Source organism: Magallana gigas, chromosome 6 (assembly GCF_963853765.1).
Source record: "Magallana gigas chromosome 6, xbMagGiga1.1, whole genome shotgun sequence".
In the NCBI taxonomy this organism is placed as follows: domain Eukaryota; kingdom Metazoa; phylum Mollusca; class Bivalvia; order Ostreida; family Ostreidae; genus Magallana; species Magallana gigas.
This window is the reverse complement of record NC_088858.1, coordinates 1,565,564-1,592,051: the sequence shown is the minus strand read 5'-3', so window position 1 is coordinate 1,592,051 and position 26,488 is coordinate 1,565,564. Positions and strand designations below refer to the sequence as shown.

Here is a 26,488-nt window from a genome sequence, read left to right as displayed (position 1 = left end):
CCGTGGCTAGTTTTTTTTCTTCAAACAATTTGAATATTCGATAGAACACCAGTCAATATATACAGTAAATTCCAATCATCGTTAATATTAAGTTACCGTAAAACCCCCCACCCACCCTACCCCCATGTACCTGGGAGATAAGGTGAACAATGTGGAAGGAGGGACAGAACTTTAAGATCTCGTCACCGTCCCCGCTGCAACAGGCCGCACCCTGGGGGTCTACAGCAGACCAATAAATTCACAGCAAGATACAGCGACAAAACATCATTACTTTATATTTCACTCCTTAAAACATTGATGAAAAAACACATATTCATTTTTTTTATTCATAAAAATTCGCAATACGGGTTGCTTTGTAAAATTTGAAACACCTACTTGCATAAAGTCCTCCCCCCGGCAGCGCGCTATCCCCGACCCTGCCGGGGTGTTTCCCGGGGGCACCGCTAGTGGACACACCTGTAAATGCAAAACCAAACCTGAAAATCACTTTCTGCGGTGTCAGATTCAAAAGTTATCGTACGTATCCTGGGAGGGGAGATCCTTACCGACAGCGAGATTCCTGTCCTGTCCCACGGCTATCACGCCTAAAGTGTCGTGACCTCCTCCCGGAACCTGTAAGGTCAGCACTCTCTCGGTGTAAATACTAGTTCATGTACATTGTAAATTATAGTTTTTGGATTAGACCAAGAATAGAATTACATATTTTTTACTTGAGTATTTTGAGGCGTTGGTGTTTCCCTGGAGATGAACCCCTGACCTTTAGCGAAGAGCCTCGCCCCTTCCCCTGACAGCATACTGTGGGGGCTCCGCTCCATCACTGCCCGAGCCGCAGATACAGCGTTAGGTATCCTTGAAGTAAGTCAAGTATGATAAATTTGTAAAGCAATCAGCTGAAGGAAAAACATCCAATATCTTAATGTTCTTTTGCATCCTACCCTCTAAGAGCTGTAACCGCGCCAAATTTTAAGCTGGCCCCATCCATCAGTGCTGCGTCATACTCGCGGTAACCGGCGGAATTCGGGGGCCCGCCCCTCCCCACTATGCAAGGACCGTAAATCTCGTCTTCCTCAATATCTGCAAAGTTTTGTTGGTTTTTTTTTTTAAAGAAAATTAATTTTTTCATTTTTTTTTTATACGATATTTTATGTGTTCAAAAAACTAATAATATTTTTGTATGATATACATGTATGTACAACATCATTGGTTCATCTCTCTCTCTCTCTCTCTCTCTCTCTCTCTCTCTCTCTCTCTCTCTCTCTCTCCACACACACACTGAAGACAGACGATGACACAAACACATAACGCGGAACATAAAACGACTCCTTGCCTTACCCCCCGGGGCTATCGCTGTAGATCAGTAGATCATGTTCCATGATTGGGACAGCTTATTATTTGTTCCTCGATCTACGCCGGCCTAGGAAGTGATAACACGGCTATCTACACACAGATTGTTCAACGGGATAAAAATTATATATTCAATTGTTGAAAATATCTGGCTGGTGTAATCACTTCGGAATATATTTGAAATATAATGAGGAAACTTTGGTGAGTCAAATTTTCTTTAAAGAATTAAGAAATTAAAACTTGTCTTGTGCGATCGCCAGGTATCGGGAAACCCTTAATGACGCATGAATTACATGTATAAGTATTTACAGTATAAATGTATCTGATTGCTTGTCGTTAACTCCTTCGTGCTTGTTATTTATCATATTCTCATTGCGTATCATTTTGCGCAGAAACAGTGTACGTTAGTACTTACGTCCAAGAGTAATTTATCGAACGCATCGTGTGAAATATATAGTTTCTTTTCCGCCATTATTTTTCCCAAATAAATTTTTAGTTAACAAATTGGAAAATGGGTTTCAAATATTTCCCAGGGTAGATTAAAAATTTTGGTTTGTTATGCAAGAGACGTAGTTGGTCACTTTCAAAACGGGTTTATTCGCTCATCCTAAATTTCATTAAATGATTCAAACATGTAATTTGGAGGAATATTTGGTGAAAGTAGGCTTGTTTTAGGGGGGAAGGCACAAACAATATGGATAAATGTTTTAAAACAAGTTAAATTTAATATCTTAATATCAGGCAGTCAAGTATGCATTACCTAAATGTTACTTTATTAATCAGTTAAGACGTTACGGGAAAAGACACGCGGGTTCATTAAGAATAAATACATGTAATTGTCGACGTGAACATTTTTTAAAACGTATACATACACATTATGATAATTTTATACGCTCGTATAGAAACTACTGGTAAATACAAGAGGCACATACATGTACATGGCATATCTCGTACATTTTACAATGGTTCATCATATTTTGGGTATTTCTTTGATTTGGTATGAAATACAAACGGATAATAAAAATTTACTAATAAATAATAGTTATCGCCCTTATCAGAACTATCAACAGATCAAATGCCACCAACTCTAGAACCCCATCGTCCGAAGTCCGGCCGCATAATAGGTCAAGCTTCAGGGATACGATTTTTCAGCGGACTTGGATATCATAATATTTAGAGTCCTTTTCTTCTTCTGCCATTCACATCCCGGCTTATTGGAGAGGTTCGTACATAATGGTCGTGGTTTACCTGTTTACCCTATATGAAATTATTCTCGTTTGAGAAGTGGACAGGAATAGCCGACATCCTCTATGCCTGCCCGTCTCAAAAGAGAGTTCGCCCTTCCCATGGATCTTTGGAATTTTTTTTCGATATACAATACAAATCCACAGGTGCTTGTGGACTGGACCGTGCACTACTACCCCCCCCCCCCCTTTTCTATTTTTTTTTTCAATTTTTTTTTTTTATTTCTTTTATTAATTATCGTTAACAACCCCTTATATATATATATATATATATATATATATATATATATATATATATATATATATATATATATATATATATATATATATATATATATATATATGTCTCCAGTCGAAAAATAACAGAAATATCACGACTCTGTGGCATTTTATATTCACACTCGTTTCCCCATTATATAAAAATCGGGGAAACGAGTGTGAATATAAAATGCCACAGAGTCGTGATATTTCTGTTATTTTTCGACTGGAGACATATATATATATATAAGGGGTTGTTAACGATAATTAATTAAAGAAATTGAAAAAAAATAGATTGGGGGGGGGGGGTAGTGCACGGTCCAGTCCACAAGCACCTGTGTACAAATCTAATGAGTTCAAAATTTGTTTAGATGAAATCCTATTAACAGCGGGTTTTTCTGTCCCTGTCGTGTAATGCGAAAATGAAAATAACCGCCCTGTAAAGTGAAAATAGACTCTTGCATGGTTGTTATTTGTAATGCATCGAATTTAATATACATACAATTAATCGTCTTCTCTATCGTGTCCATACAGTTTGTCTGATTCCTGAACATCTCTTCCCCCTGTTTGATAGCATCATAACAAAAACTCCAAGTTCCAACTATGAAGTCCATAAGGTGGCAGGGGATAGTTTCGAAGGAAAGACCCGGTCAAAATTTTGAAATAAAGGGAGAACCTGGGGTTTGGCTGGTTATTTGAGGGGTATAAATTGGTAGAATATTTATTGCATTCATTTTGTGGATAGAGGAGCTCATGTCAATTTCATTGATATATGACACTTTAATACTGGTAGCACTTTTCATCAGATATGGAATAAAAATGCGAAACTGAGGCCAACATTTTCACTTTCGGTTTTGTGCTTGAAAAGTAGGGTGGGTTCAGAACACGAAATGTCACTCGAAAAGAAGGTGATTGACCCCCCATCAATTGGTGATCATTTGCATGGGTATACATTAAGCTACAAATCCTATGGTAGTTTATGGCAGTTGCTCGGGACTGGAGCGTGGTTCTGGACCCATGAAAATGTGAAAAAGGGCAATTTTTCAGAAAATTTTGAGACCGTCCCTGGCTGTTCTTTATAGTGATATATGTAAGTTGTACTTGTTTTATTCTGAAATGTTTAAAAATTCTCAAGAGTCGGGACCATGTGTCCCCTGCATGCAAACCAATTTTAGCAAATTTAAAAATCCACTGAAAAATTAAATCTCATATATGAGCACTATCTGCCTCACATTTCCTCGACCAAAAAAACTATCCCCTGCCACCTAAGGTATTTTTGTTATTCTAAATAAACCGGAACTTCAAGAGTTACAGGTTTCGATTCTAAAATTTCTAAACCGGAAATGCAGAAAACAAATAGACTAGAGAAGGATCAATAAGATGCTGACATATGTCAAGCCAGAATTTATAAAAGGTTGGTAATTTCTTTATCGTAATACGGTGACTTTTGATTTTACCCCACACCCGCAGATTTACAGACAACAAATCGGCCATTGTACGTGTACCGAGAATTGCGTTTGATCTCCGTCCCCCAATCCTCCCGTGTTTATCGGATTCTGACTAACGTTGTTATCATGATCGTTCCCAGGGTAAATCAAAAGCATGGCTTTTTGAATCTAAAAAACAAATATATGACAATACGGTGAACCTTGTGTTGATACAAAAACATCTTCTTTTAATATATCAGTTATTCAGTAATTACTTTGGTATTTGACAGAAATTTTACTGTTTTGATGCAATATGAAATCCTGTGACTATTTTTGTTCTGACAAAAAATATTGAAGATTTTGAAAAATATACGAGAAAATCCATGCTAAAAAGAGACACAATGCTCAAATTATAATATTCATCATTATGTCAAAGTTTGTGTAAGTCCAGTTTGCATGGTGGGATATGTATGCAGCACATTTGGACAATTTTGAATGAAAACGCACATACCTGTAACAAAAAAGTGCAATTGAAAAAGATGAAAGGAAATATCCAAGATAACATCATTCACACATCATTTTTCAATCGGAAAAATTCACTGGATCAAGAACATATTTCTTATGGAGATTTATAATAGGGAATGTTTACATCTTTTCTTCATTTGGAAGTCACTCGGAATATACTTCACAAAATTTTCCATGTTATCATCTAGGTCTGTTGCAATATAAAATCCCAGCAGACATCACATTTTTTTGTCCTGTATTGCAACCTAATAAGCTAGAGGAGGCATTTCAAAAAAATAAATTTGGGAATTTTTTTTCCCCTTTTGAATGAACATTATTTTAACCCTGAGGTATTTATAAATGTCGAATCAGTGATGAAGCAAAATGTGAATCAAGGATATCTTGGGACAGAGTATAGATAAAATTCTTTAATCTTCTCTCATACTTTTTATGTAACATTGAGTAATTTTGATTTTACAATGTTGTTTCAGCAAATAATTTAAAACATCTTTAAAAGTTACGTTATTTTGTCAGCCACAGGACTTCCATTACAACTGGGATAATAACATTATTTTATTTCATTGGTTCTGATCACAAAAGATACCCTTGAGCAATATAATTTAAATTGAAGTGTAAGAATGCATTTATTTAGATTATAAAAATACATCAGTCATGTTATTACTAATGTGTAAACTACAGATTCATTGAAATTGTTCCCTTAAAATGTCACAGTGCAATACTCGGTTATGTTTGCATATTAATGTATTACAATTTTTAGGATCATAGAATTCACTGTTCCTTGAATTTTGACATGTATGCAGTGTATATCTAGTTTGCATTATAGTAAATGAAAAATGACTTTAATATTCTTATCATTTTATCATGTAACTAAATGTAAAGTATTACCCAGTAAGTGGAAATTAATTTTTCAGAAAGTTAGGGAAGATTCGATACAGACCCTCCTGTTATATATATGAATGATATTTAGGTACTTGCTAATTGCATCTTTGTCAGAAAGACTGATTAAAATACATTGTCAATAACGATATGTTTACAGTAACATAAATATGAAAATCAATTAAAATTTCCATCCGGAGTTGTTTTCAAAATTACACATCAAATGAACAGAATAATTCTCAAGTTTGTCAATGAGAACAGATGTGCCCAGCTTTTAATGTTATAATGTGTTACTTATCATAATGTAATTTTATTTGTCAGGGCTTGCATCCTGTTTCTGCATAAATGATTAAATATGTTACGTGTGACAGACTGTCTCAAAATGTTTTATTCTGAATTGATTAAGGATGTAAGTTGAACAAATTTTACAAGTAAGAAATAAATTAAATTTTATTATATTGGTCACAAATTGATGGAATAAGAATGAATGAAACAGATAGCCTAATGTATTGTAGGTGCATATCTTGCTTTGTTGATTGTGTTGATTGTACAGAAATAATTCTAGCTGAGTGGTGAATATCTCTCGGTGATTAGTGACATCACCATTGTAATTCTCTCTCTGTAGAGACTGGTCGCTGGCCAGCTTTGATATTAATGAGAGTAATTACCTATAGGAAGTCACTATTGAATGACACTCATGCATTCATGATCTGTAATGGAGAAGTCTTTTGCTAACAATACTCCAGAACATTATTCTGTTTGAATTTTTAGTATTTTACCTACAAATGATAAAACAAAACCTAGAACTGTGAAAAGAGTAATGATAAGATGTATGTTTAATAAACAATCCCAAGACTCCAATTTTATTGTATCTGCAGTAAGTCATAAAATGCATGGGTATTTCCACATTAGATGTACCAGGTAATAAACCAAGGCTATGAAGAATGAATGACATGATTGGAATTTATGCTTTGTCGTGCACTTGCGTTTGGTTTGATGTATGTTGTCTAGGAGGAAGCAGTTAGTCTCGGTGGCATTCTTCACACCTCCGTGTGTTGTCAGCTGATCATCAGTGATGAGTATCTACATGTGAACAGAGACACTATTATTGTCATCTCTGACAGCAACACGCACAAAACATCTGTCGGCCGAACAGTCAAATTCTGCGGCCATTATTCACTCTCTGTCGGGGCAAGGTTCCCGCCTATGATGCTTTTTGTAGAGGGGTCAGAATTTGGGCAATGTTCAGGAAAGACTCTATCAGAAGTTACCTGTATGTTAGCTGTCGAGTACAGGTGTATATATTCACTCAAAGCTAGATCATCTGCCTGTTGATGTGTACCTCTCTCTTTTATCTGCACTCTTAATCATCTTTGTTCTCTAGGAGGGAGATAATGAGCTCTGCTGGGTTTTAAATGTTCCTGAGGCAATCTGACTCCAATTTGCTTCAAGGAATTATTAATTATTCTATTTGTGATTAACATGAAACTGGGAGAATAACTGAGGTATCATGATAGAAATGATGAAATGTCAATGAAAACAAATACCTTTGATTTAAAAAAATGATTTATGGATAGGTTTTGTGTTTAAAGTTGATTTGAACTGAATATAAATCGCGACTTTTTAGACTGATCAGTACAAATGTATTGAGACTAGGGGCTTTCAATGAAGGGAGACAGAAGGCAATTTAAACTATTTTAATGATGGGAATTAGCCGCATCAAATTTAAAGTCTCTTTGAACGAGTTAATTATCTTTTGATTTTTAAATTGTTACAACACCTGGATACTCCCTGCAGTATGAGCTATAACGATGATCCTAATCTTGTCTTTTGTTTTTCCAGGTAGTGAGGTTGTAATGCAAGTGTGATATCGAGTGAAATGGACTGACTAGCTGGAGCCTGTGTGTTGTCCTTGACATCAGCTCACCATGACTACCATGACCTTGTTTCGTAGTGTAACCTTGACCATTGTGGTCTGGATTATCTTTGTGTGTTCTGTTGTAAAATCACAAACTCTGACACAAAAGTTGGATTTATTAATGAGAAATGCATCTGTAACTATGGTAAGTGCTAGAATTCAAAGTATGGTTTGGGTGTTTTTCCAATGTGACAGAAGAGTTTAGGGGAATTTTTGTAGCTCCAATGGCCATGTTGTTTGACTTTCATGACATACGCGGGGGTGTTAAGGAAGCATATGGAATCTGAGTTGCATGTAATTCCGTGAAATCACAAATCTTAGTTATTATGTACATATTCAAATATCTAAGCAACGAAACGTAGATCAAAAACAAATAAAAAATACTGAAGACAATTTTTTTCCAGAAATTAGTTTGTGTTACGTAGATTTACACATTGATGACGTCATGACTGAAAGTTGAATGTCGTGTGAATTTGATCGGAAAGCATTGTAAACACATTCAAAATATAACTAATCTAAGAACTCTAATAAAGTATTGTGGTGTGATTTATTGAGGATTGAACATAAGAATACTGGGGGAGATGTTAGTTTTATCAATCATTCGCTAAAAGGTATGTAAATTTGCTTTTATTTCTCGGCCAGGCTTTCCTCTGTCGTTGTTTACGATGTGAAAATCTGACTAGAACAACACTACCCCGTATATATTGAACTTGAAATTTTATACGTATCGTTATTTGATCAATGCTTAACTTGAAAAGTGCTGCTAGAATCCCATGTTGTGTGTTGTTTTGATGCAATTTGACGTTTTCCGTGCAAACTATATAAAAGTTGGGAAGGTTTTACTAGAACCGGATAAATGACTTTTTAATAAGGACAAACATAGGATTCTAGCAGCGGTTTTGATTAAACTGAGATGTTTTGCTTTCTCTTGGTACGCTTATTTTATTTTGGAAACCGCGGGGTAGTGTTGTTCTATCTCATTTTATGTTAAGGAATATACGTAAGCTATTTATAGTTGTCACGTGATAATGCACCAATGTGGCAGTGATGTACTACCCGATTTGATTGCACTGACATCTATTGTAAAGGATAATTTTAAGTTTTTGATCTTATTCAAAATAATTATTTAATTTCACGATTTTGAATATAACAGTCAAAATAAGACGCTAAATTGCCCATATGCTTCCTTAACACCCCCGCGTATAATCAAAACTAATTAAAGTTAAACCTCAGTTTTGAATGAAAATCATTTCTTTGAAATTCATTTTGCTTAGTAGCTATCAAATATCTGTGAAGAGTTACTCAAAAATTTAGTCCTTTCTAAATCATTTTGTCTTTGATGTAAATTTGAGATAAAAATCGACATTTGTACTGTGATGTTTAATTTCAGAATGATGAATACCTGTGCAGCAGTTATAAATTACCTGCTAATGATCAATATATAGGTAAGTACCAAGAAAGCAATTCTATGCAAGTCAACAAAACCAATCAATAAACCCCTCAAAACCAACCATTTACTGTTTTGATAATTGTATGAAATAATTATGTGGAAATTAAAAAAAAAAAGGAACATTTCTCAATGGAATATCTAAAAGTTTATAAAATAGAAATTATAAGTTATGAAATATGAAATATAATACTAACAGATTTCTTAAGCAAATCTGTTACAGAAGTACAGTATTTTATTAAAGATTGATCCATCAAAACAAGGAGTGGGTGTATGCTAGATATACCTCAGTATACACTGTGTGAATTGATGTGGGTGTATGCTAGATATACCTCAGTACACACTGTGTGAATTGATGTGGTAGTGTATGCTAGATATACCTCAGTACACACTGTGTGAATTGATGTGGTAGTGTATGCTAGATATACCTCAGTACACACTGTGTGAATTGATGTGGTAGTGCAAGGCCGGCTAGGTGTATAAATTCTTGAGATGAAGGGTTCTATTTTAATTTCTGATGAGCTTCTAGCTCCATTCAAGTATGGGGGGGGGGGGGTAGAGGATTTCACATTTCAGATTCTGGTGAAGAACAACAAGGTGTACTTATACACTGATTAAGGGTGTGGGTAGATCTCCAGATTACGAGTAGTATCAACCTTGTCTGGGTGGAATTCCTGGTAAACAAGTCATCCTGATTGGAGCAAATTCCTCCGGTACCAGGGTACTGCTGTAAAGTGGTCGCTCATTGGGACAGGATAGAGGTCTGGGGGTGGGGGATGGAGGATATTGAGATAGTCAGATTTTATGAACACTTAGACAAAGCATTTATGAAATTAAATATTGATATTTTAGTATAATAAACCTTCCCCTACACTTTGGCAGAAAATTCTACAATGTATTTATTAAGTTTCCATGATATTTACCATAACAACACCTCCCCTCTTTACCTTAAGAAAACCCCCCTAAATATAGTTAAACTGTCTGTATAGGGTTAGGGCACATGTATCAGAAATGTGGGACTTCTGATATTCCAATAAATTTTTCCTTATCTGATATATTACAACAAGATACCAGTAGACTGGTGTAGTCATATAATTATGGGGTATTTTTTACCAGATTGATGGCTGTCATTTATGTTTATCAGGTTTGAGTCTCACTTTAAGTTACGTGTACAAGATAACAGTTGAGAAACCCTTGTGTCAGACTGTCTATTTTATGAAGATCATTAACAAATATATCCAGCGAGACTATTCCACTAAGTAATATTAGAAGTACAGTTGTATTTTGCATCACCATAATGATCACCTTAAAAAAACAAACGATGACAAAAACTTGTAGAAGATTAATTGTAGTTCTTATTTTTTCTTCAATCGTCTTTCATGTTAAAAAAAAAATTCGATTAAGGTAACTAAGTGGTAATTTTACACAAAATTTCATTTCAGATGACAAATTTAACTTAACTTTAAGTGCAATAAATTCTTCTTCTAAACCAGTGATTGCATCAGTGCTTATGATGATCATATTATATTTACATTCCCCAGTGTCTTTGCCTGTGATAGCACTAAGTATCGATTTTGTACAATATAACCCATAATACAAATGACGCCAAATTGAGGCGCCAGCGGGGTTTGCTTATTTATATTTAGATATTTAATCATACGATGGCTTAAAATTATATAAAATTAATATAAGTAATAAGGAATCATTCTTTGAATATTATGAGATGATAATTTCAGTCGGGGCGTGATCAAATCTATCATAAAGCCCTTCGGGCTTTATTGGATTTGATAACGCCCCGACCAAAATTATCACCTCATAATACTCAAAGAATGATTCCTTATTACTTATATAGAGACAAACTAGAGTGTAACAGACAAATATTGATTTGTAATGTACTTTTTTTTAAACTGTACTGATAAACAGATTACAGTGTTTACAGTTATTCTAGCAATAAAAATAAAGTTTGATAAAAAGAGTGTTTTAAAAGGAAAAGGTGTCCCTAGTAATAAATATTAATACCCAGAAGAAAGACTATAAGGTGCCTCGTATTTTGTAAGAGTGTATTTCTAAAATCATCAGTTCAAAATTACATCTACTAGTGAATGATATTGCTCAATGAATATGAAACAACCTTTAAATAATAAAGTGATTACATGTTTGAGCCATTATATATATACATGTATATACCTATTTTGGATTAGGAATGCAAATATTTGTAACACAGACCCCCCACCCTCCCACCCAAAAAAAATACCAAACAAACAAACAAAACCAAAAAAACAAAAACTAAAGTAGTCAAACTGTATTTGTTGATTCTTTACATGTATAGGATAGAAATTGTTTAATCAGAAGTGGGGTACAGATGAACTAAATGCCCACACATACCTGAAGAGATCGGGCCAACTTTGCATAAGAAGCTGGCATTCTGTGGAAGAAGGAGTGATTTTTTTTATATGAAACAACCTTTAAATAATAAAGTGATTACATGTATGTTTGAGCTGTTAGGGTGAAATGGGTTACAAGCTGTAGTGCTGATGGATATAATGGCTTTTTCCTGACCTCGTAACGCGTTACGTGACTCTCGATCTCTATGGGTCTACATAGACCAAGCAATCTCTGAGCCATTGCTGTATGACAAGATGTGTTTAGAGGACCAGCAGTGAAGGGAATCAATAGTTATCATCGTCCACTAATTGTCACTTGGAGTTTCCCTGTAATATCCTGTTCATACATATGGATGACCCGCTGCGACTCTCACAATATTCAATTAGTTTGTTTTGTCCTCCAAGTAAAAAAACATGCACTTCTCAGAATCACTGGCTTTTGACCGAACCTTACCATAGCTGGACAAACGTGTACGACATATGATACAGAGGCATTATTTACCTGCAGTAGCTAGTAACAGCCTGGATACTTTGTGTGAATCTGTGGGTGGGAATGTTTTATTATGATCAACATACAGTGTGGTGCACTTTATAAACTCTAGTAAAGGAGGGGGATGGGGTGTGTTACTGTTTGTAAAACAAAATAAAGAATTTAGCCTGACCCAAATATTAGACTCCAATACAAAAAAAATAATGTCAGTCATCTCAAGTCACTGGGATCAGAAGACAATTACTGTAAGAGTTCATCTGACCCTGATCAACTAAGGAGTGTCCAGTTTTATCATAGTTGAGTTCAACGGAGTGAGCGAGAGTTTGCGGGTACAGAGAATTTCGCAAGGGTTCGCTCTGTTAAACTCGTTACAGGAATTATTAATTGATTTATATATGATATAATTTACGTATGATACTTGTAATATAAATTCATTATAAATGCTTGTATGATACTTATAATGTCTGTATATTTCAGTGCAATATGAAGCTTTAGCCAATGCAGGGACTGCCCACCATATTCTGTTGTTTGGTTGTGATGAACCTGCCAGTTCAGAGGACTACTGGTCAGTGTCTGTCTGTCCATCCATCTGTCTATCCATATAACTGTTTGACAGAGTACTAAATTACCAAGCATAAAATGTGGAAAATAAAACCATCATCATTTAAGATGCAAAATCCATACCACATGTATTTTTCTTCAATTAAATTAGAAATGAGATCCTTATTGTATTCTTGCTCATCTTTTGTGGGAGATAAAAAGTTTATATTAATTTACTAAAAATACAGAACATTATTTCATATTGATAAAAATTCATTGACTTTTAACCTCATGTAGCTTCTTGCTTAAATAGTCCTATTTTATTTCACAGGCATTGTGGGCGACTGTGTAAATCACAAGAACAAATTTTATTTGCATGGGCCAAGAATGCCCCTCGTCTTAATCTACCGAAAGGTAAGCAATGAGGTGACCTACTGTATGTACCATTTAATGTTCTCTTTACTTTAGTCACTCTAGGAAAGAGTGTAAAATGTAAAAGTTCTCCATTCTCCAGTCAGCTACTGGGCCGATGCAAGACATTTTTTTACTGCTTTAATGCATTTTGATAATTTATATACTAAGTTATTACAGAAGATCATTGGTATAACCAATTACAAAGATTATATTTGTATATTATTAGAAGCTTTTTGTAGACTCACTGTTACCATCAGTGACCGCATAAACCGTAAACCTTGTCTGACGCGCTTCGTTTTTTATCGTTGACAGATGTGGGATTCCATGTTGGGGGACAGACCAGCATTAAGTACATCGTCATCCAAGTCCACTATGTCAATCCTCTCCCACGTAAGTTCTCCTCTCCTGGTACACAGCAACACACTTGGAAACCTAACCAATACATAGCAACACACTTGGAAACCTAACCAATACATATCAACACACTTGGAAACCTAACCAATACACAGCAACACACTTGGAAACCTAACCAATACACAGCAACACACTTGGAAATCTAACCAATACATAGCAACACACTTGGAAATCTAACCAATACATAGCAACACACTTGGAAACCTAACCAATACACAGCAACACACTGGAACACCTTACCAACAGACAGCAACAGACATTATAATGATCTTTGAAATATCAGTGCTTTTAAGGACATAAAGAATAATCTTACATATAAAGAAACAACTTTTTGTCATGAATTTCTTGAATTTCTTGAGCTGTATTTTCCAAAGCTTCTGGTGATTTCAAAAATATCATTCTGTGATTTTACAGTAGATCTATATTACATGTCATTTGTTATAAAAACAGAATGATCATACTTTGTTAGAAGAGATTTTCTGTCTTGAACTGGTTCATTACTATTATGGTTGGTTTTTACAGCGGGATCCTTGGACACCTCAGGAATACGACTCTCCATGACCTCTCTCAGGTAGGTCATCAAGTCACATGACAGTAACCGACCAATCAGTTTCAAGCCTGAAGGTCTTTATGATTCCTCCATTTGTCAAGCTATGATGGTTTTGTCATTTTTACACTGTCAATGATGACTAGATGATAAGGGATAGAAGTGTTGGACAGATTTATAGATACATAACCCTTTAACCGCAGAACATTATTCACACAGTCATATAACTCAGTCAGACAAAGTCGCCAGATTTTGGGGGTAATGTTTAGTGTACAATCATCCTGATATTCAGTTCTGACTAAGATCTGCTTCACAATCTAGAATTTAACAAATTGAAATAAATTTATTATACATGTATTAAAACTTTCCTTAGACATATTGTTCACTGATTCCTCCATACATAGTGCCCTGTATTCTGGTTGTTAATGAGTTGTGTTCCTTGTGTTCTGTAGACAGAGGTACGAGGCAGGAATCTATCTATTGTTGGCGTACTCTGTACGAATTCCCGGCAACAGTGTCAGTAAGTAATCGACTTTATAACTTCATCGTAATTACTCACCTATGAGTATAATATACCCTGAATCTTCTTCCAGTAATGCGACTTAATTAATATTACATTTAAACAGATTGATGTACATAACTCTTAACAATGATGATGATGGGTTTTTTTTTCAGATGTTTTTGCAGACATATCATGCCAGTTTAAGGCCAGTGGACCAATTTATCCGTTTGGATTTAGAACACATGCCCACAGTTTAGGTGAGACCAATACTTGTATTCTGTACAAATCTCTAAATCTGTTTTAATAAAGCTTTATGGAATGACTCAAACATAAGCTACAAGCACCTGTTATGTATAGTCTTGCAATCATTGTGCATCATTGGTTGACTGCCTTCTTTCAGCAGGTTGTATTTGTAGTAACTATTAACTTTGACCTCTGTTCTGTTTCAGGGACTGTCATATCTGGCTATCAGGTCAATAACACATACAATCTAATCGGCAAGGGGAATCCCCAGTGGCCACAAGCCTTCTATCCAGTGGAGAACAAAGTTGTCATCCAGAGAGACGACTACTTGGTAAGGGAGATTTCTGACCCAATGTCACAACCCAACTCGTGGCAAATCTTCAATACTACTTAAATGTTACTGATATCAAATGTGACCTTCACCTTGTCTTCTGTAGGTTGGGCGATGTACATATAACTCCACAGGTAGAAACAGAACAACCTATATAGGGTAGGTCAATCCTTCACTTCAGCTGTCGGATGATGATTCTAGCTGGATTGCTGCGGTATATAGTCTGTATTGCTCTCTCTATGTTCAGGGCCTCACACAATGATGAGATGTGTAACTTCTACATCATGTACTACGCTGACAGAAACACGCGGCTCCAGTACCACTCCTGCGCAGGCAACAACAACCCAAGGCTGATTCAGAAGCTGCCAGCCTTCTCCTACCAACAGCTGCCTCCTAACCCTTTACTGGAGATGGCTGCCCATGGCCCCAGCGGTCACATGGGAGACCCCGAGGGTCACAGTCCTAGCCCTATAGTGACTGCTGCCCCTGTTACCATGGCACCCACACCAGCTCCTACACAGGCCCCGACTAAACCCACCACAAGGAAACCAGAAACAGGTAATAGTCAAGTGTATTTGTCTGATGATATGCCGTGGGATTTTACTCGACAGGAAAGGGAGGGGCAAGGGGTATACCCAAGGGATTACGCTCCGGATTATTCTGAGTTTTACGATGAGGTTGAAAGTCAAAGGGGAAGGAAAAAGTACCCAAAGCAGGACTATGGTCGCCATAGATACAACCAGCAGGACTATGATGATTACTACGACTCGGGTCTGGGTCAGAATCAAAACACAGGTCGGGATGGGCGGTATCGGGGGAGTTCAAGGACAAACAACAACTACAGTGGTCAAGGTCAAGTATTTAACAGGAATAGAAACCGGGTGGGAGGTCGGAGACGCCCACACAAACACAAGGACAATCCGTACCAACCAGACAACTCCCTGTTTAAGGAGGCTTACGCAGTCAGCCTGGAGAAGGGGCAATCTACAGTGGGCCCCCCGGTCCTGACCCCCGGTCACACCACACCAAGGAGTAAACCCCCCAGAAAACCCCACAGTAAGCTGTCGGTGTTGTCCGCCTCACAAGCTTCAGTTTCTATTTCTTGATGTTGTCTGTGATGCCTGACAGCTATTTTCTTTCTTTTGTGTTTTGTTATTATTTTTCCATAGAAGTTGATGCTTTATTGTTATCTGCCCTTTTTTCACAGAGATAGACATTACATATTAAACCACCCCCCCCCCCCCCCCCCCCCCCCAGCTTATACCATTGATGATGTGAGAATGGTTTATCTTAATGCTCAGCAGATTATATACCAAATATAGTAACTAAGAAAAACTTGAACACTGACTTCTTAAGAATCAGATGTTTCTAAGAACTTTTAGAAATGAGTCTTTGGTTTTTATTAGCTCACCTGAGCCAAAGGCTCAAGTGAGCTTTTCTGATCACAATTTGTCCGTTGTCTGTCGTTGTTGTTGTCGTCGTCGTTGTTAACTTTTCACATTTTCATCTTTTTCTCAAGAACCACTGGGCAGATTTCAACCAAATTTGGCACAAAGCACCACTAGGTGAAGGGGATTCAAGTTTGTTCAAATGAAGGGCCACGCCCTCTTTAAAGGGGAGATAATTGAGAATTATTGAAAATTTGTTGGTATTTTTCAAAAAAAGTCTTCTCAAAAACTATTTGTCCTGAAAAGCTAAAACTTGTGTGGAGGCATCCTCAGGTAGTGTAGATTCAAGTTTGTTCAAATCATGGTCCCCGGGGGTAGGGAGGGGCCACAATTGGGGGATCATGTTTTACATAGGAATATATAGAGAAAATCTTTAAAAATCTTCTTCTCAAAAACTATTGGGCTATAAAAGCTCAAATTAAAATGGGAGCATCCACAGTTAGTGTAGATTCAAATTTGTTCAAATCATGGTCCCCGGGGCTAGGGTTGGGGCACAATTGGGGGATCAAGTTTTACATAGGAATATATAGAGAAAATCTTTAAAAATCTTCTTCTCAAAAACTATTGGGCCAGAAAAGTTCAAATTAAAATGGGAGCATCCACAGGTAGTGTAGATTCAAATTTGTTCAAATCATGGTCCCCAGGGGTAGGGAGGGGCCACAAATGGGGGATCAAGTTTTACATAGGAATATATAGAGAAAATTTTTAAAAATTTTCTTTTTTAAGACCATTTGGCCAGAAAAGCTTTAACTTGTGTAGAGGCATCCTCGGGTAGTGTAAATTCAAAATTACAGTCCCTAGTGGTAGGGCGGGGCCGTAATGGTTGTTTGAATTTTTACATAGGAATATATAGAGAAAATCTTTAAAAATATTCTGGGAAAGTTTTTCGGTCCAAAACTCAGTACTTAGTGTGAAAGCACAGGTTATGCAGATATAAGTTTGATGAAACCATGATACCCTAGAGAAAAGTGGGGCCACAAAATGGGGGGGGGGGGGTATATAGGAATAGAGAAAAATCTTCTTACAGGTATAACAACAAAAGGGGCTTGGTATTTACCAAAAGAAAGAGGTGGATAAAAATTGGCAGATTTTCAATTTCTTTTAGCAAGATCTACAGTACTTAGTTGTCAAGATATTTTGATACTGTAATGCTAATTTGATCAGAATTAAGGCAATTGTTGCTCAGGTGAGCGATGTGGCCCCTGGGCCTCTTGTTAATAGGTGTTTTGCAATTGCCTGTTTGGAAAACAAGCAGTACCGTAGTTAATTTCTTGCTGATATTTCTGTCCATCAAAAGTTTGCTTTTCATTCTATAGACTGAGTAGGTTATCCTAATCAGATGTCAAGGTCACTGTCCAGGGTCGTTAGTCAGTGTATGGATCAGTAGTTGAGGTGAAAAATCAGGGTCAGTTATGAAGGTCAATATTGTAAAGGTCAAATAGTCAGGGTCACTTATGAAGGTCAATAAGCAGGGTCGGATATGAAGGTCAATAAACATGATCAGTTATGAAGGTCAATAAACACGGTCAGTTATGAAGATCAATAGGCTGGGTCCTGACTCCTTTGTTGATTCTTAAAAACATCCCTCTCACAGTGCTATACTTCTCCCCACAGTGACTGAGTGAGTCAACAGGTGCTCTGATCTACATGTTAACATTCTCCTGTTGGGAATTATCAATACTTGGCACATTGGAATCAAAATCATAACCAAATAAGCCTGACAAGTGCGGAAAACCATGATATATTGTCTCTTTTGTATATCTGCAGTTAATGGAGTTTAATTCAGTACGGTACAGTATTTGGAGTTGTTTTTTTTTTTAGGTATAAAAGGAGATCTGTGCACTGACCACATAAAGCTAGTCTGCTTTATGTAATGATAGATAATGAGAATACAGAGACCCCAGGCCCAAATGTCCCTGGGGCACAGATCATCAATCATCTGTGACATGAAGTCACTCATGTGGAACAGCATTTGTTCCTTGTTCAATACATTGTAACTGATAGGGTGCCCCGTACACCCTCTGGATGTAAGAAGAGTTTTGATTGGCCAGCTGGAGATGTAACTCTGGTACCTTGTTACACCTAGGAGACACTGTGACGGTAGAGTTTGGGGTGGACTAATGTTTGTTTACAACCAATCTGTTACAATACACCTCTCGTCTACCTGTACCTGCCAAAGGATCATGATTCATCGACATATTGGAAATTACAGAATCTATACCTAAACACCCATCCCAAATGAACACCTTTACTGGCAATGCAAACCATTCCTACATAAATTCCATCAAATTAAAAATAATTTGTTTGAATTTCACACTTCGTCCAAAGTACCAGTGAAAAAAATTGTTCATTCATATATTTTGTCTACCAAAATATTGAACTTTTGTTTTCTGAATGTACAATCAGTTTTATTTCACAATTTACACAAATGTACAAGTATATGTGTATATTGAAGTATATCTAGACATTTTATTGCATGCAGTGTTGTACAGTGTGCCCTTATTTATAGCATGCCAGTAGATGTTCTGCATACCAGTATGTTTATTTTATTTTCATCAGTTTGTGATAATATCTTGATAAATATAACACAAAACATGGTGACAGCTTTCCTTAATGTTTACTTGCATTGAAATCCTTGTTGTTCTGTGACTCGTCTAAATTTACTATTTATTATACAGTGACCCACCTAATGGACTTTGAGTCGGACTTTGGAGGGTCGTCAAGCGGGGGAAGTCCCACCCCTGGGTCCGAGGTCGTGATTGGTCAAGTTGGGGGCGTGGCTACAGACAAGCAGGGAAATGTCTATGTGTTCCACCGTGGCGAGAGGGTCTGGAACGGGCTGTAAGTATAAGTAGGCCAACTGTTAGAACTAGTTGCTTGGAAAGGTTGAGGGTTTCAGCCCTGTCACTTTTGTAGATCTCTTGGTCACCAGAACTATCATTTGTAGATCCTTTGACTAATATAATGTGATTATCATTTGTAGATCCTTTGACCAGTATCATGTGTTTCAACAGAAGAACAGACCTATCAAGGCCAACTGTATCGTGGTGTATAACTCGGCTGGGCAGGTCATTCGACAGTTTGGCAAGGACATGTAAGTTGGGTTGTTAAGGATTCCAAACATGGTGGCTCCAACTTGTTATTGGAAATAAGTAAAGAGTAGGAAATTATTTTTTAAGAGAAAACTATGACAATGTGTTTTGTTCTGTAGGTTTTTCATGCCCCACGGGATAAGTGTGGACGACAAACTGAATGTGTGGGTGACAGATGTTGGACTGCACCAGGTGAGAGATACATACACTGACATTCTTTGTGAATTCAAAAATATCCTGAAAATGATTCCTGGAAATAATTATCTTGTTTATTCAAATAAATTTATTATCTATGATGTATAGGTGATGAGGTTCCCACCAAATAGTGACCAGGCTGATTTAGTCCTGGGCCAGAGGTTCCAGCCAGGAAAGGGGGATAACTTGTTCTGTAAACCCACTGATGTAGAGGTTTTGTCAACGGGGGAATTTTTTATTAGTGATGGGTAAGACTTGTATTGCACACTGTGACTTGTTAGTCTTTTAACAAGTGTTGTCAGCAATTAGACAACAGGTTATCCAATCTATTGTTTCATTTGTTGATCATACTGAATGCTCAGTTCATCGATCTTTTCTTTCTGTAGATACTGCAATTCTCGCATTCTGAAATATAACAAGGCGGGATCATTGATCAAAGAGTTTGGGTCCAGCAGTATAGCTACATTTGGTAAGAAATCATACGTCTACAAGATCAAGCAAAGACTCTGTATAACCTGTGGAACAGCTGAGCAGATTGCATGGGTTAAGAACTTCCCCTACATAGTGATTTTTCTACTGCTGATTTGATTATTTAGGTCCCAATTTGGACCCTTTCCTGTTGAAAATATTACAGATTTTTTCCCAGTTGAGCCTTTACATTTTCTTCATAATCTTTTTTGATCAACCCCCTCCATAAGGAAAAAAAATATCAAAATTGTTTTGTTAATAAAGAGTAAAAGATAAGATGAAATTAGAAGAAATAATTTTGATTTACTTTATAGCTGATTGATAAATACAATGATACTAGTTTTCTCAATGGATCAAAATTAGACAATTCAAAATCCATAGGACCCTTTTTAAAATCTAAGATGAACCATTGATTACAGCTGTGGGTGATCTTACAGGTACGGCCGAGCCTGGTTCGGGGACCTTCAATGTCCCCCACAGTATGACCTTGGCTGAGGACAAGGGCCTCCTCTGTGTGGCTGACCGGGAGAACGGCAGGATTCAGTGCTTCGACTTGGATGGTAACTTCCAGCTGATGATCCACTCCCCCGAATTTGGTGACCGGATATTTGCAGTGTCCTACTGCCGGCTGCATGGAGGACTTTTATTTGCTGTCAATGGACCGTCGTTATCAGGAACGCCCCCAGTGCAGGGATTTATCATAGACATCAACGATGGTCAACTGATTGAAACCTGGAACGCTAAACCTGTAAGTTGACATTATGTTTTGAAGCTCATTGATAAAGGAATTTTCATTTTCTCTGATTTTCACAGTAATAACAAAAACAAAGTTAAATTCAAACCCAGTGACTTTAACCTTTCTGTAGGACTAGTATCCAGATGCTGTCTCAGCTAGTCCAAACATTTATGATTTTGTCCCAATTGACAGTACTTTTTCAGTATATGTGGGGTTTTTTCAGGGACTGAGACAGCCCCATGACATTGAGGTGGATCCCGTTAATCTACGTGTGTACGTGGGGGAACTGGACCCCACCAAGGTCTGGAGGTTCGACATGAAGGCCGATGATGGAACAGGAGGGAGGGGGAACATTATACACAGTGAGTGTCCACAAAGAACAGGGGAGTGTGGTAGCTGCAGATCTGTAGCTGTATGAGAAATTATGAGTCAACGTCTATAAAGCTACAGTTCCCAACAAACCTACACTTGCATTGTAGGGAGTATAAAATTGGACTAGTTTCAAACTACATGTACTTGTTAAGTTGATAACACATTCTGTGCAATTTCTGTACAAATACTTCACAACCTATAGATGTTAGGAAATTGGGTTGATCAGTTAAAAACTAGCACAAGTTTTTTTGTGGCCTTGAAATTGCATTCAAGAATCTACAAGCAAGTTATCAGGGGAGAGGGACACTAAGTGAATTTTATTACATCTTTAAATGTATACGCTTTAGACTCACAAACTGAACTTTATCTTTTTAGGTGGCACCACCCCATCTAGTTCTGGAACCACGATCAATGCCACATTTGTGGACACCCAAGAAACGAACAAGAAGTCGCTGACTCAGGAGGAGGAGATAATGCCGGCGATCATCATCGGGGCACTGCTGGTGATCCCGATCATCATCATCATCGTCATTGTCATCGTCATCAGAATCTACAAAAAAGGTGGGCCTCTCATCTGACTGGTCACCAGTGTTCTGTCTGTATCACTGTGTAGCTATACTAAGGGACACCATTTCTATTCTTGTATTTACATTGACTCTCTTTACTTTCACTTATTCAATGAAAACATTCATCTTTCAATAGCGCTGTGTTTACATATAGTCTATTTACTTTTATTTTTTCAATATAGAAATTCATCAGAATCTTTCAATAATGCTGTATTTACATATAGTCTATTTACTTTTATTTACCTATTCAATATAGAAATTCATCAGGATCTTTCAATATCCCTGTATTTACATATAGTCTATTTACTTTTATTTACCTATTCAATATAGAAATTCATCAGGATTTTTCAATAATGGTGCTCTATTCAACTAAAGAGTGTTGTATCTATGAATCTATAAACTTGAATTTCTATACCTTTACTAAAGGACTATACTTATTCATGTACATGTACACTGTACATAATATACATTATCTTTACTAAAAGACCATAGCTATTCATATATATGCACACTACTTTTTACCTATATCTGATTAAATTGAGGAATAATCCTAAGAATCTACTGTATAATTATATACCCTCTATATATATGCATACTACTTAATGCCTAAAAATCTGACATTGGAAAGTGTTTTAAAGCCCAAAGAATGCATATTTCTTTGCTTATATTGTGAGAATTTTTATTATCAAATTAACAAAATATGAACTGTCCTAAGTCTGTGAATCTTTAATCATGAGCAAAAACTTCATATATGGCTTCTCTTTTGTCAAAATTTCAGATTGTCAGACACGGAGTGTATCTTTGTCCCGGCTTTGGCCTGGCTTGCTTTCACTGCTTTTGTGTCAGCTGTGGACAGCATTCTCTGTCAACAATGATCTGTGGCCTTTTTTTTTGCATTGTCTGCTTTTCTTATGATAGCTCTTTACTTCTTTGTACACACAGAACAAAAATCTGCACATCATAGCGTTAATCCTGCAGAGCGTATTCAGGTAATTCAATGGGAGACAGGTGTTAACCAATAGAATTCTTAGACTACTAACAAAAAGGGTCAAGGGGATGGACTATGGTTGTTTGGTTATTTTAAAATAAAATTTTACTTACAGGTGTAAAAGGTATTAAAATGTGCATGTGTTTATTTTGGGTGTCGAACCAAGGGAGGATTGCCCTGATGAGTGGTTGATTCTGACTGACCAGGGTTAGGGACCCGGTTGATTGACCTACAGTGTAATAACATGCAGGACTTGAGTTCTGGGGTTATAAAAACTCCTGGTAAAAGTTCAACTGCCTTGTTCTTTATGACTGGGTTCTAGGCGAGACTCTCTTGTGCATTGATGGACGTCTGTCGCGGTCTGACAGATTTATTGATGATTTTAAATGACGGACCAAAGGTGGAGACCTGTTCATCAATGTATAATGATTAAGACTACAGAACAGCTAAAGAGAGATACAAGATCATTATAAAAACGTATATTGTAAGAATAATGAGAAAATGACTAATGCTTTGTGTACAAGATTCAAGATTGCATTTTATATGTAAATACTATGTGTATTACATGAATATACCAAAAAAGTTATTTCAGAGATGTTTTTGCAAGCTATTGTCTGTAAAATTTAAGCTATTTTTTCTTAAGATTGTTTAACAAAAGAAAAAACAATCTTTGACCAAAAACAATTTAATGTTTCAACTCCATACCAATTGAAAGAGTTGTGAATAAATGGTTTCCTAAGATTGTATGCATCTAGAATTATTCAATGAAACAGCAGTTATTACAACTTTTCCATGTCAGTTAGTTCTTTTGTAAAACTCACTCAGGTATATAAGCTGTTATTGATATGATGACTTTTGGTGATGGGTACATTGGAATATTTTGATCACGTTAAGCAGTATGTAATGCTGAATGTATCCAGCTTTATATTAAGTTATCTGCTCATCTGAATGTTTACATCAGTACGTTTTTTTGACAGGCCAACACGATTGTTGCGGACGACATCGATCACGGCCCAGGAAGAAATTTAACATTGGTAACTTCCTCACTCCACACCGAGGATTCGACCGACTGAGTCAGGAGGGCAGCGACACAGAATTTGATCCGCTCAACGACGACTCCGACGAAGAGGAGGAGTATTCCATCACGCGGAAGGCTTGAAGATAAGACTAGAGGGTCTTAAGGTGTGGGAGGCTCGGAATCTCAGCTTCTCCTTGCCCTATAGATAACAAGTTGTGATATCATGTAGAATTTTTGTTGTTTTCTGTGATGAATTGTTTTGATTGAGAAGTATGTACTTATTTTATAGCCTAGATGATAAAAGAACAAAAATATGAAAACATGCTTTTTATATGACATGAAATCCATGCTCTCAATGGTCCTTCAGTGCCAGGGTAATGATATTGTAAGGGGGGGGGGGCATAAATAAATTAGGTTACACGATGCCTGTTAAATCTAAGAAGCAGAGGGGAGGGTACATGTGTTATACACACCAGCTGTGTCAGTATTTTAATGTCAGATAGGGGAAGACTTTCAGTGTTGTCACATTTAGGGAAGGGTATTGATGTAATGATGTAAAGGGGGGGGGGGTATGTCATTCAAGTGACGTAGTTTGAGAGGGGGCGTAATAGCTTACAGTTTCTGTGCGTCCTTCACAGGTGTCCAGTTATTGGGATCCCCATTAGGAATTACCTCATTAAACCTGTGAAGTGTTGGCCTAGTCTTGGCTATCAGCCCTACTTTTATTTCTGTTCTATGCATGCATTTTATAGCCATTTTATGAACTGTTTATGACCAATTGGGGTTTATTATTCCCTTTGGCTTCCTTTTTTGTTTTGTAATTTAATAGAACAATATTATATTTTGTTCATAGCAAATAATGTTTTAAATCAATGGGTATTTGATGATGTCGTGTACTTTTAAGGCATTTATTTGATTTTTTACAACACTCTGAAATGCATTATGGTCTCATGTCTGTTATTTTCAGAGCTGGCTATATTATCAACATCTTTTTATGCATGTATTTTCTTCATACAAGACAGAATTTTATCAATGATATGTTGATAATTGAATTTGTATAATTTATATTACTTCGTTTTAATTTATTTCGTATATACAGATATTTTTCCTTTATATAACTGTTATTTTACTAGTCACATACCTTATCTTGTAGAAAAATCTGTGATGGGAAAGATTCATTATAAAATGAGCAAGGCAATGTTGTAACATGTAAGGTCAAGGACATACCGATTGAAGTTAATCTATAAGGTCAAGGTCATTCATTTAAACCTTGATCTTTACAAGAGTTACAAGGCTTAAAAAAATCAGATTTCATCAAACTTTTATGAAATATTTTAACAAAGTAAAGTTTGATGTACCCATTTAATTCTCTATTGATATTTTGCGGGTTCTATCCATTTTCAATATATTTTGTTTAATGTGTTACAGAAGTATTACAGAGAAATAATTATTATTCTCAGAAACTGTGTATATTTACTGTACTAGAATATATCATCAACACGTACTTGTGGTCAAAGTTAGAGAGACTAAGATTTAGTCAGTGTTACATGTGTTCTGTTGTCATGGTAGCGGTCTTCAATGTATTTGTTGTTATTTAGTTTATTAACTCTCAGAAGAAACAAGTTTGACAGATTATTTTTATATAAGACAGGAGCATCTTCCCTGATTTGATGAGGCTGTAGGCAATCACTGAGTGTAGCTGTCCAGCCTCAGTTATACATGTATTGTGTTAACCCCATGTGTAGGAATATATGTCATTACTGTCTATTATGCTCCTAAACTTAGTTCATTTCTCTGTATTTCTTTGTTCTGTATACAGTTTATACACAGGTACAGTGTGCAATGGACTGTAATAAGTCTTGTTCATATAGGTGTACCATGAACTGTCCTTAAACTTTTCTGTACATATAGTAATAAATTGTCTTCAGATTTACATACATACAGAATGTACCATATGTACGGACCGCTCTTGCACTTCTGTGTACATTGTGCAATCTTTTATACAGTAACATTTTACAATGGACGACTTGGCAATCTTTGGTTTGGGACATTAACCACATCATGCTTTCTACTGTGGAGTTGTTTAACACTGTGGAGATTTCTCACACAAGAAACAGTTACCTTATTCTGTTCACCGGGCTCCAATCTCTCCTACTGCCATGTTGTACAGAAATCTTGTATACGTCTCACACAGTCTGTTCTTGTGTGCCAGAACAGATCTTAATTTATGTTTAGTTATATGTATCTCATGTTAATTTTTTTGTTACTTGTATCATTGTATTGTTTCCTGCAATCCATCTGGATTGTGGGATCTTGTTGCCAAAGTAGAGCTGTGGGCCTGTGGTTCACTAGAGCTGTGGGCCTGTGGTTCACTAGAGCTCTGGGCCTGTGGTTCACTAGAGATCTGGGCCTGTGGTTCACTATAGCTGTGGGTCTGTTATTCAATAGAGCTCTGAGCCTGTGGTTCACTAGAGATCTGGTCCTGTGATTCAATAGAGATCTGAGCCTGTGGTTCACTAGAGCTCTGGGCCTGTGGTTCAATAGAGCTGTGGGCCTATGGTTCACTAGAGCTGTGGGCCTATGGTTCACTAGAGCTGTGAGCCTGTGATTCACTAGGGCTCTGGGGCTCTGGTTCTGTCTCCTGCTACCATTCCATTCAGTGGTGTTGTCTGATCATCAATAAACCAGCCTAATATATAAA

General features: G+C 36.7%; 2 protein-coding genes across 6 annotated transcripts in view; one reads left to right on the top strand and one right to left on the bottom strand.

The window, feature by feature from the left end:
- Positions 1-3,459, bottom strand: part of LOC105320929 (putative N(4)-(beta-N-acetylglucosaminyl)-L-asparaginase GE19290) — a 5,425-nt gene extending 1,966 nt beyond the window's left edge. The window contains exons 1-6 of one of the 2 annotated variants that reach the window (XM_034469236.2): positions 3,349-3,459; positions 936-1,074; positions 711-849; positions 546-612; positions 376-456; positions 131-219 (exon numbers count right to left, since the gene is read on the bottom strand). In XM_034469236.2, coding sequence (XP_034325127.2) covers positions 131-219; positions 376-456; positions 546-612; positions 711-849; positions 936-1,074; positions 3,349-3,400 — 567 coding nt within the window. In that variant the 5' untranslated portion in view covers positions 3,401-3,459. Of the gene's footprint in view, positions 1-130; positions 220-375; positions 457-545; positions 613-710; positions 850-935; positions 1,075-1,332; positions 1,455-3,348 lie in introns of those variants that run through there. The other variant, XM_066087433.1, reaches the window with a different exon arrangement.
- On the top strand, positions 1,405-26,488 carry LOC105320938 (peptidyl-glycine alpha-amidating monooxygenase B). Of its 4 annotated transcripts, XM_066087428.1 has the most exons (22): positions 4,117-4,260; positions 7,517-7,737; positions 8,983-9,037; positions 12,391-12,478; positions 12,785-12,867; positions 13,180-13,257; positions 13,804-13,852; positions 14,281-14,348; positions 14,504-14,587; positions 14,780-14,904; positions 15,011-15,063; positions 15,152-15,960; positions 19,031-19,193; positions 19,336-19,446; positions 19,564-19,636; positions 19,748-19,887; positions 20,026-20,108; positions 20,545-20,855; positions 21,067-21,205; positions 21,591-21,776; positions 22,724-22,770; positions 23,747-26,488. In XM_066087428.1, the coding sequence occupies exons 2-22, from the start codon at positions 7,603-7,605 to the stop codon at positions 23,840-23,842; spliced, it is 2,976 nt and encodes a 991-aa protein (XP_065943500.1). In that variant the 5' UTR covers positions 4,117-4,260; positions 7,517-7,602; the 3' UTR covers positions 23,843-26,488. The 4 variants fall into 4 exon arrangements, with proteins under 4 accessions (XP_065943499.1, XP_065943500.1, XP_011417387.3 ...); XM_066087427.1 differs by lacking the exons at positions 4,117-4,260; positions 22,724-22,770 and adding an exon at positions 1,405-1,545; XM_011419085.4 differs by lacking the exon at positions 22,724-22,770 and having other exon boundaries at positions 15,152-15,462.

Bases quoted from the DNA above. Each gene is read 5' to 3' on its own strand.
- LOC105320938 (XM_066087427.1), top strand. From the start codon at position 7,603: ATGACTACCATGACCTTGTTTCGTAGTGTAACCTTGACCATTGTGGTC. The intron at 13,853-14,280 runs GTAGGTCATCAA...TGTGTTCTGTAG, and splicing joins CTCTCCATGACCTCTCTCAG to ACAGAGGTACGAGGCAGGAA. The intron at 14,349-14,503 runs GTAAGTAATCGA...TTTTTTTTTCAG, and splicing joins AATTCCCGGCAACAGTGTCA to ATGTTTTTGCAGACATATCA.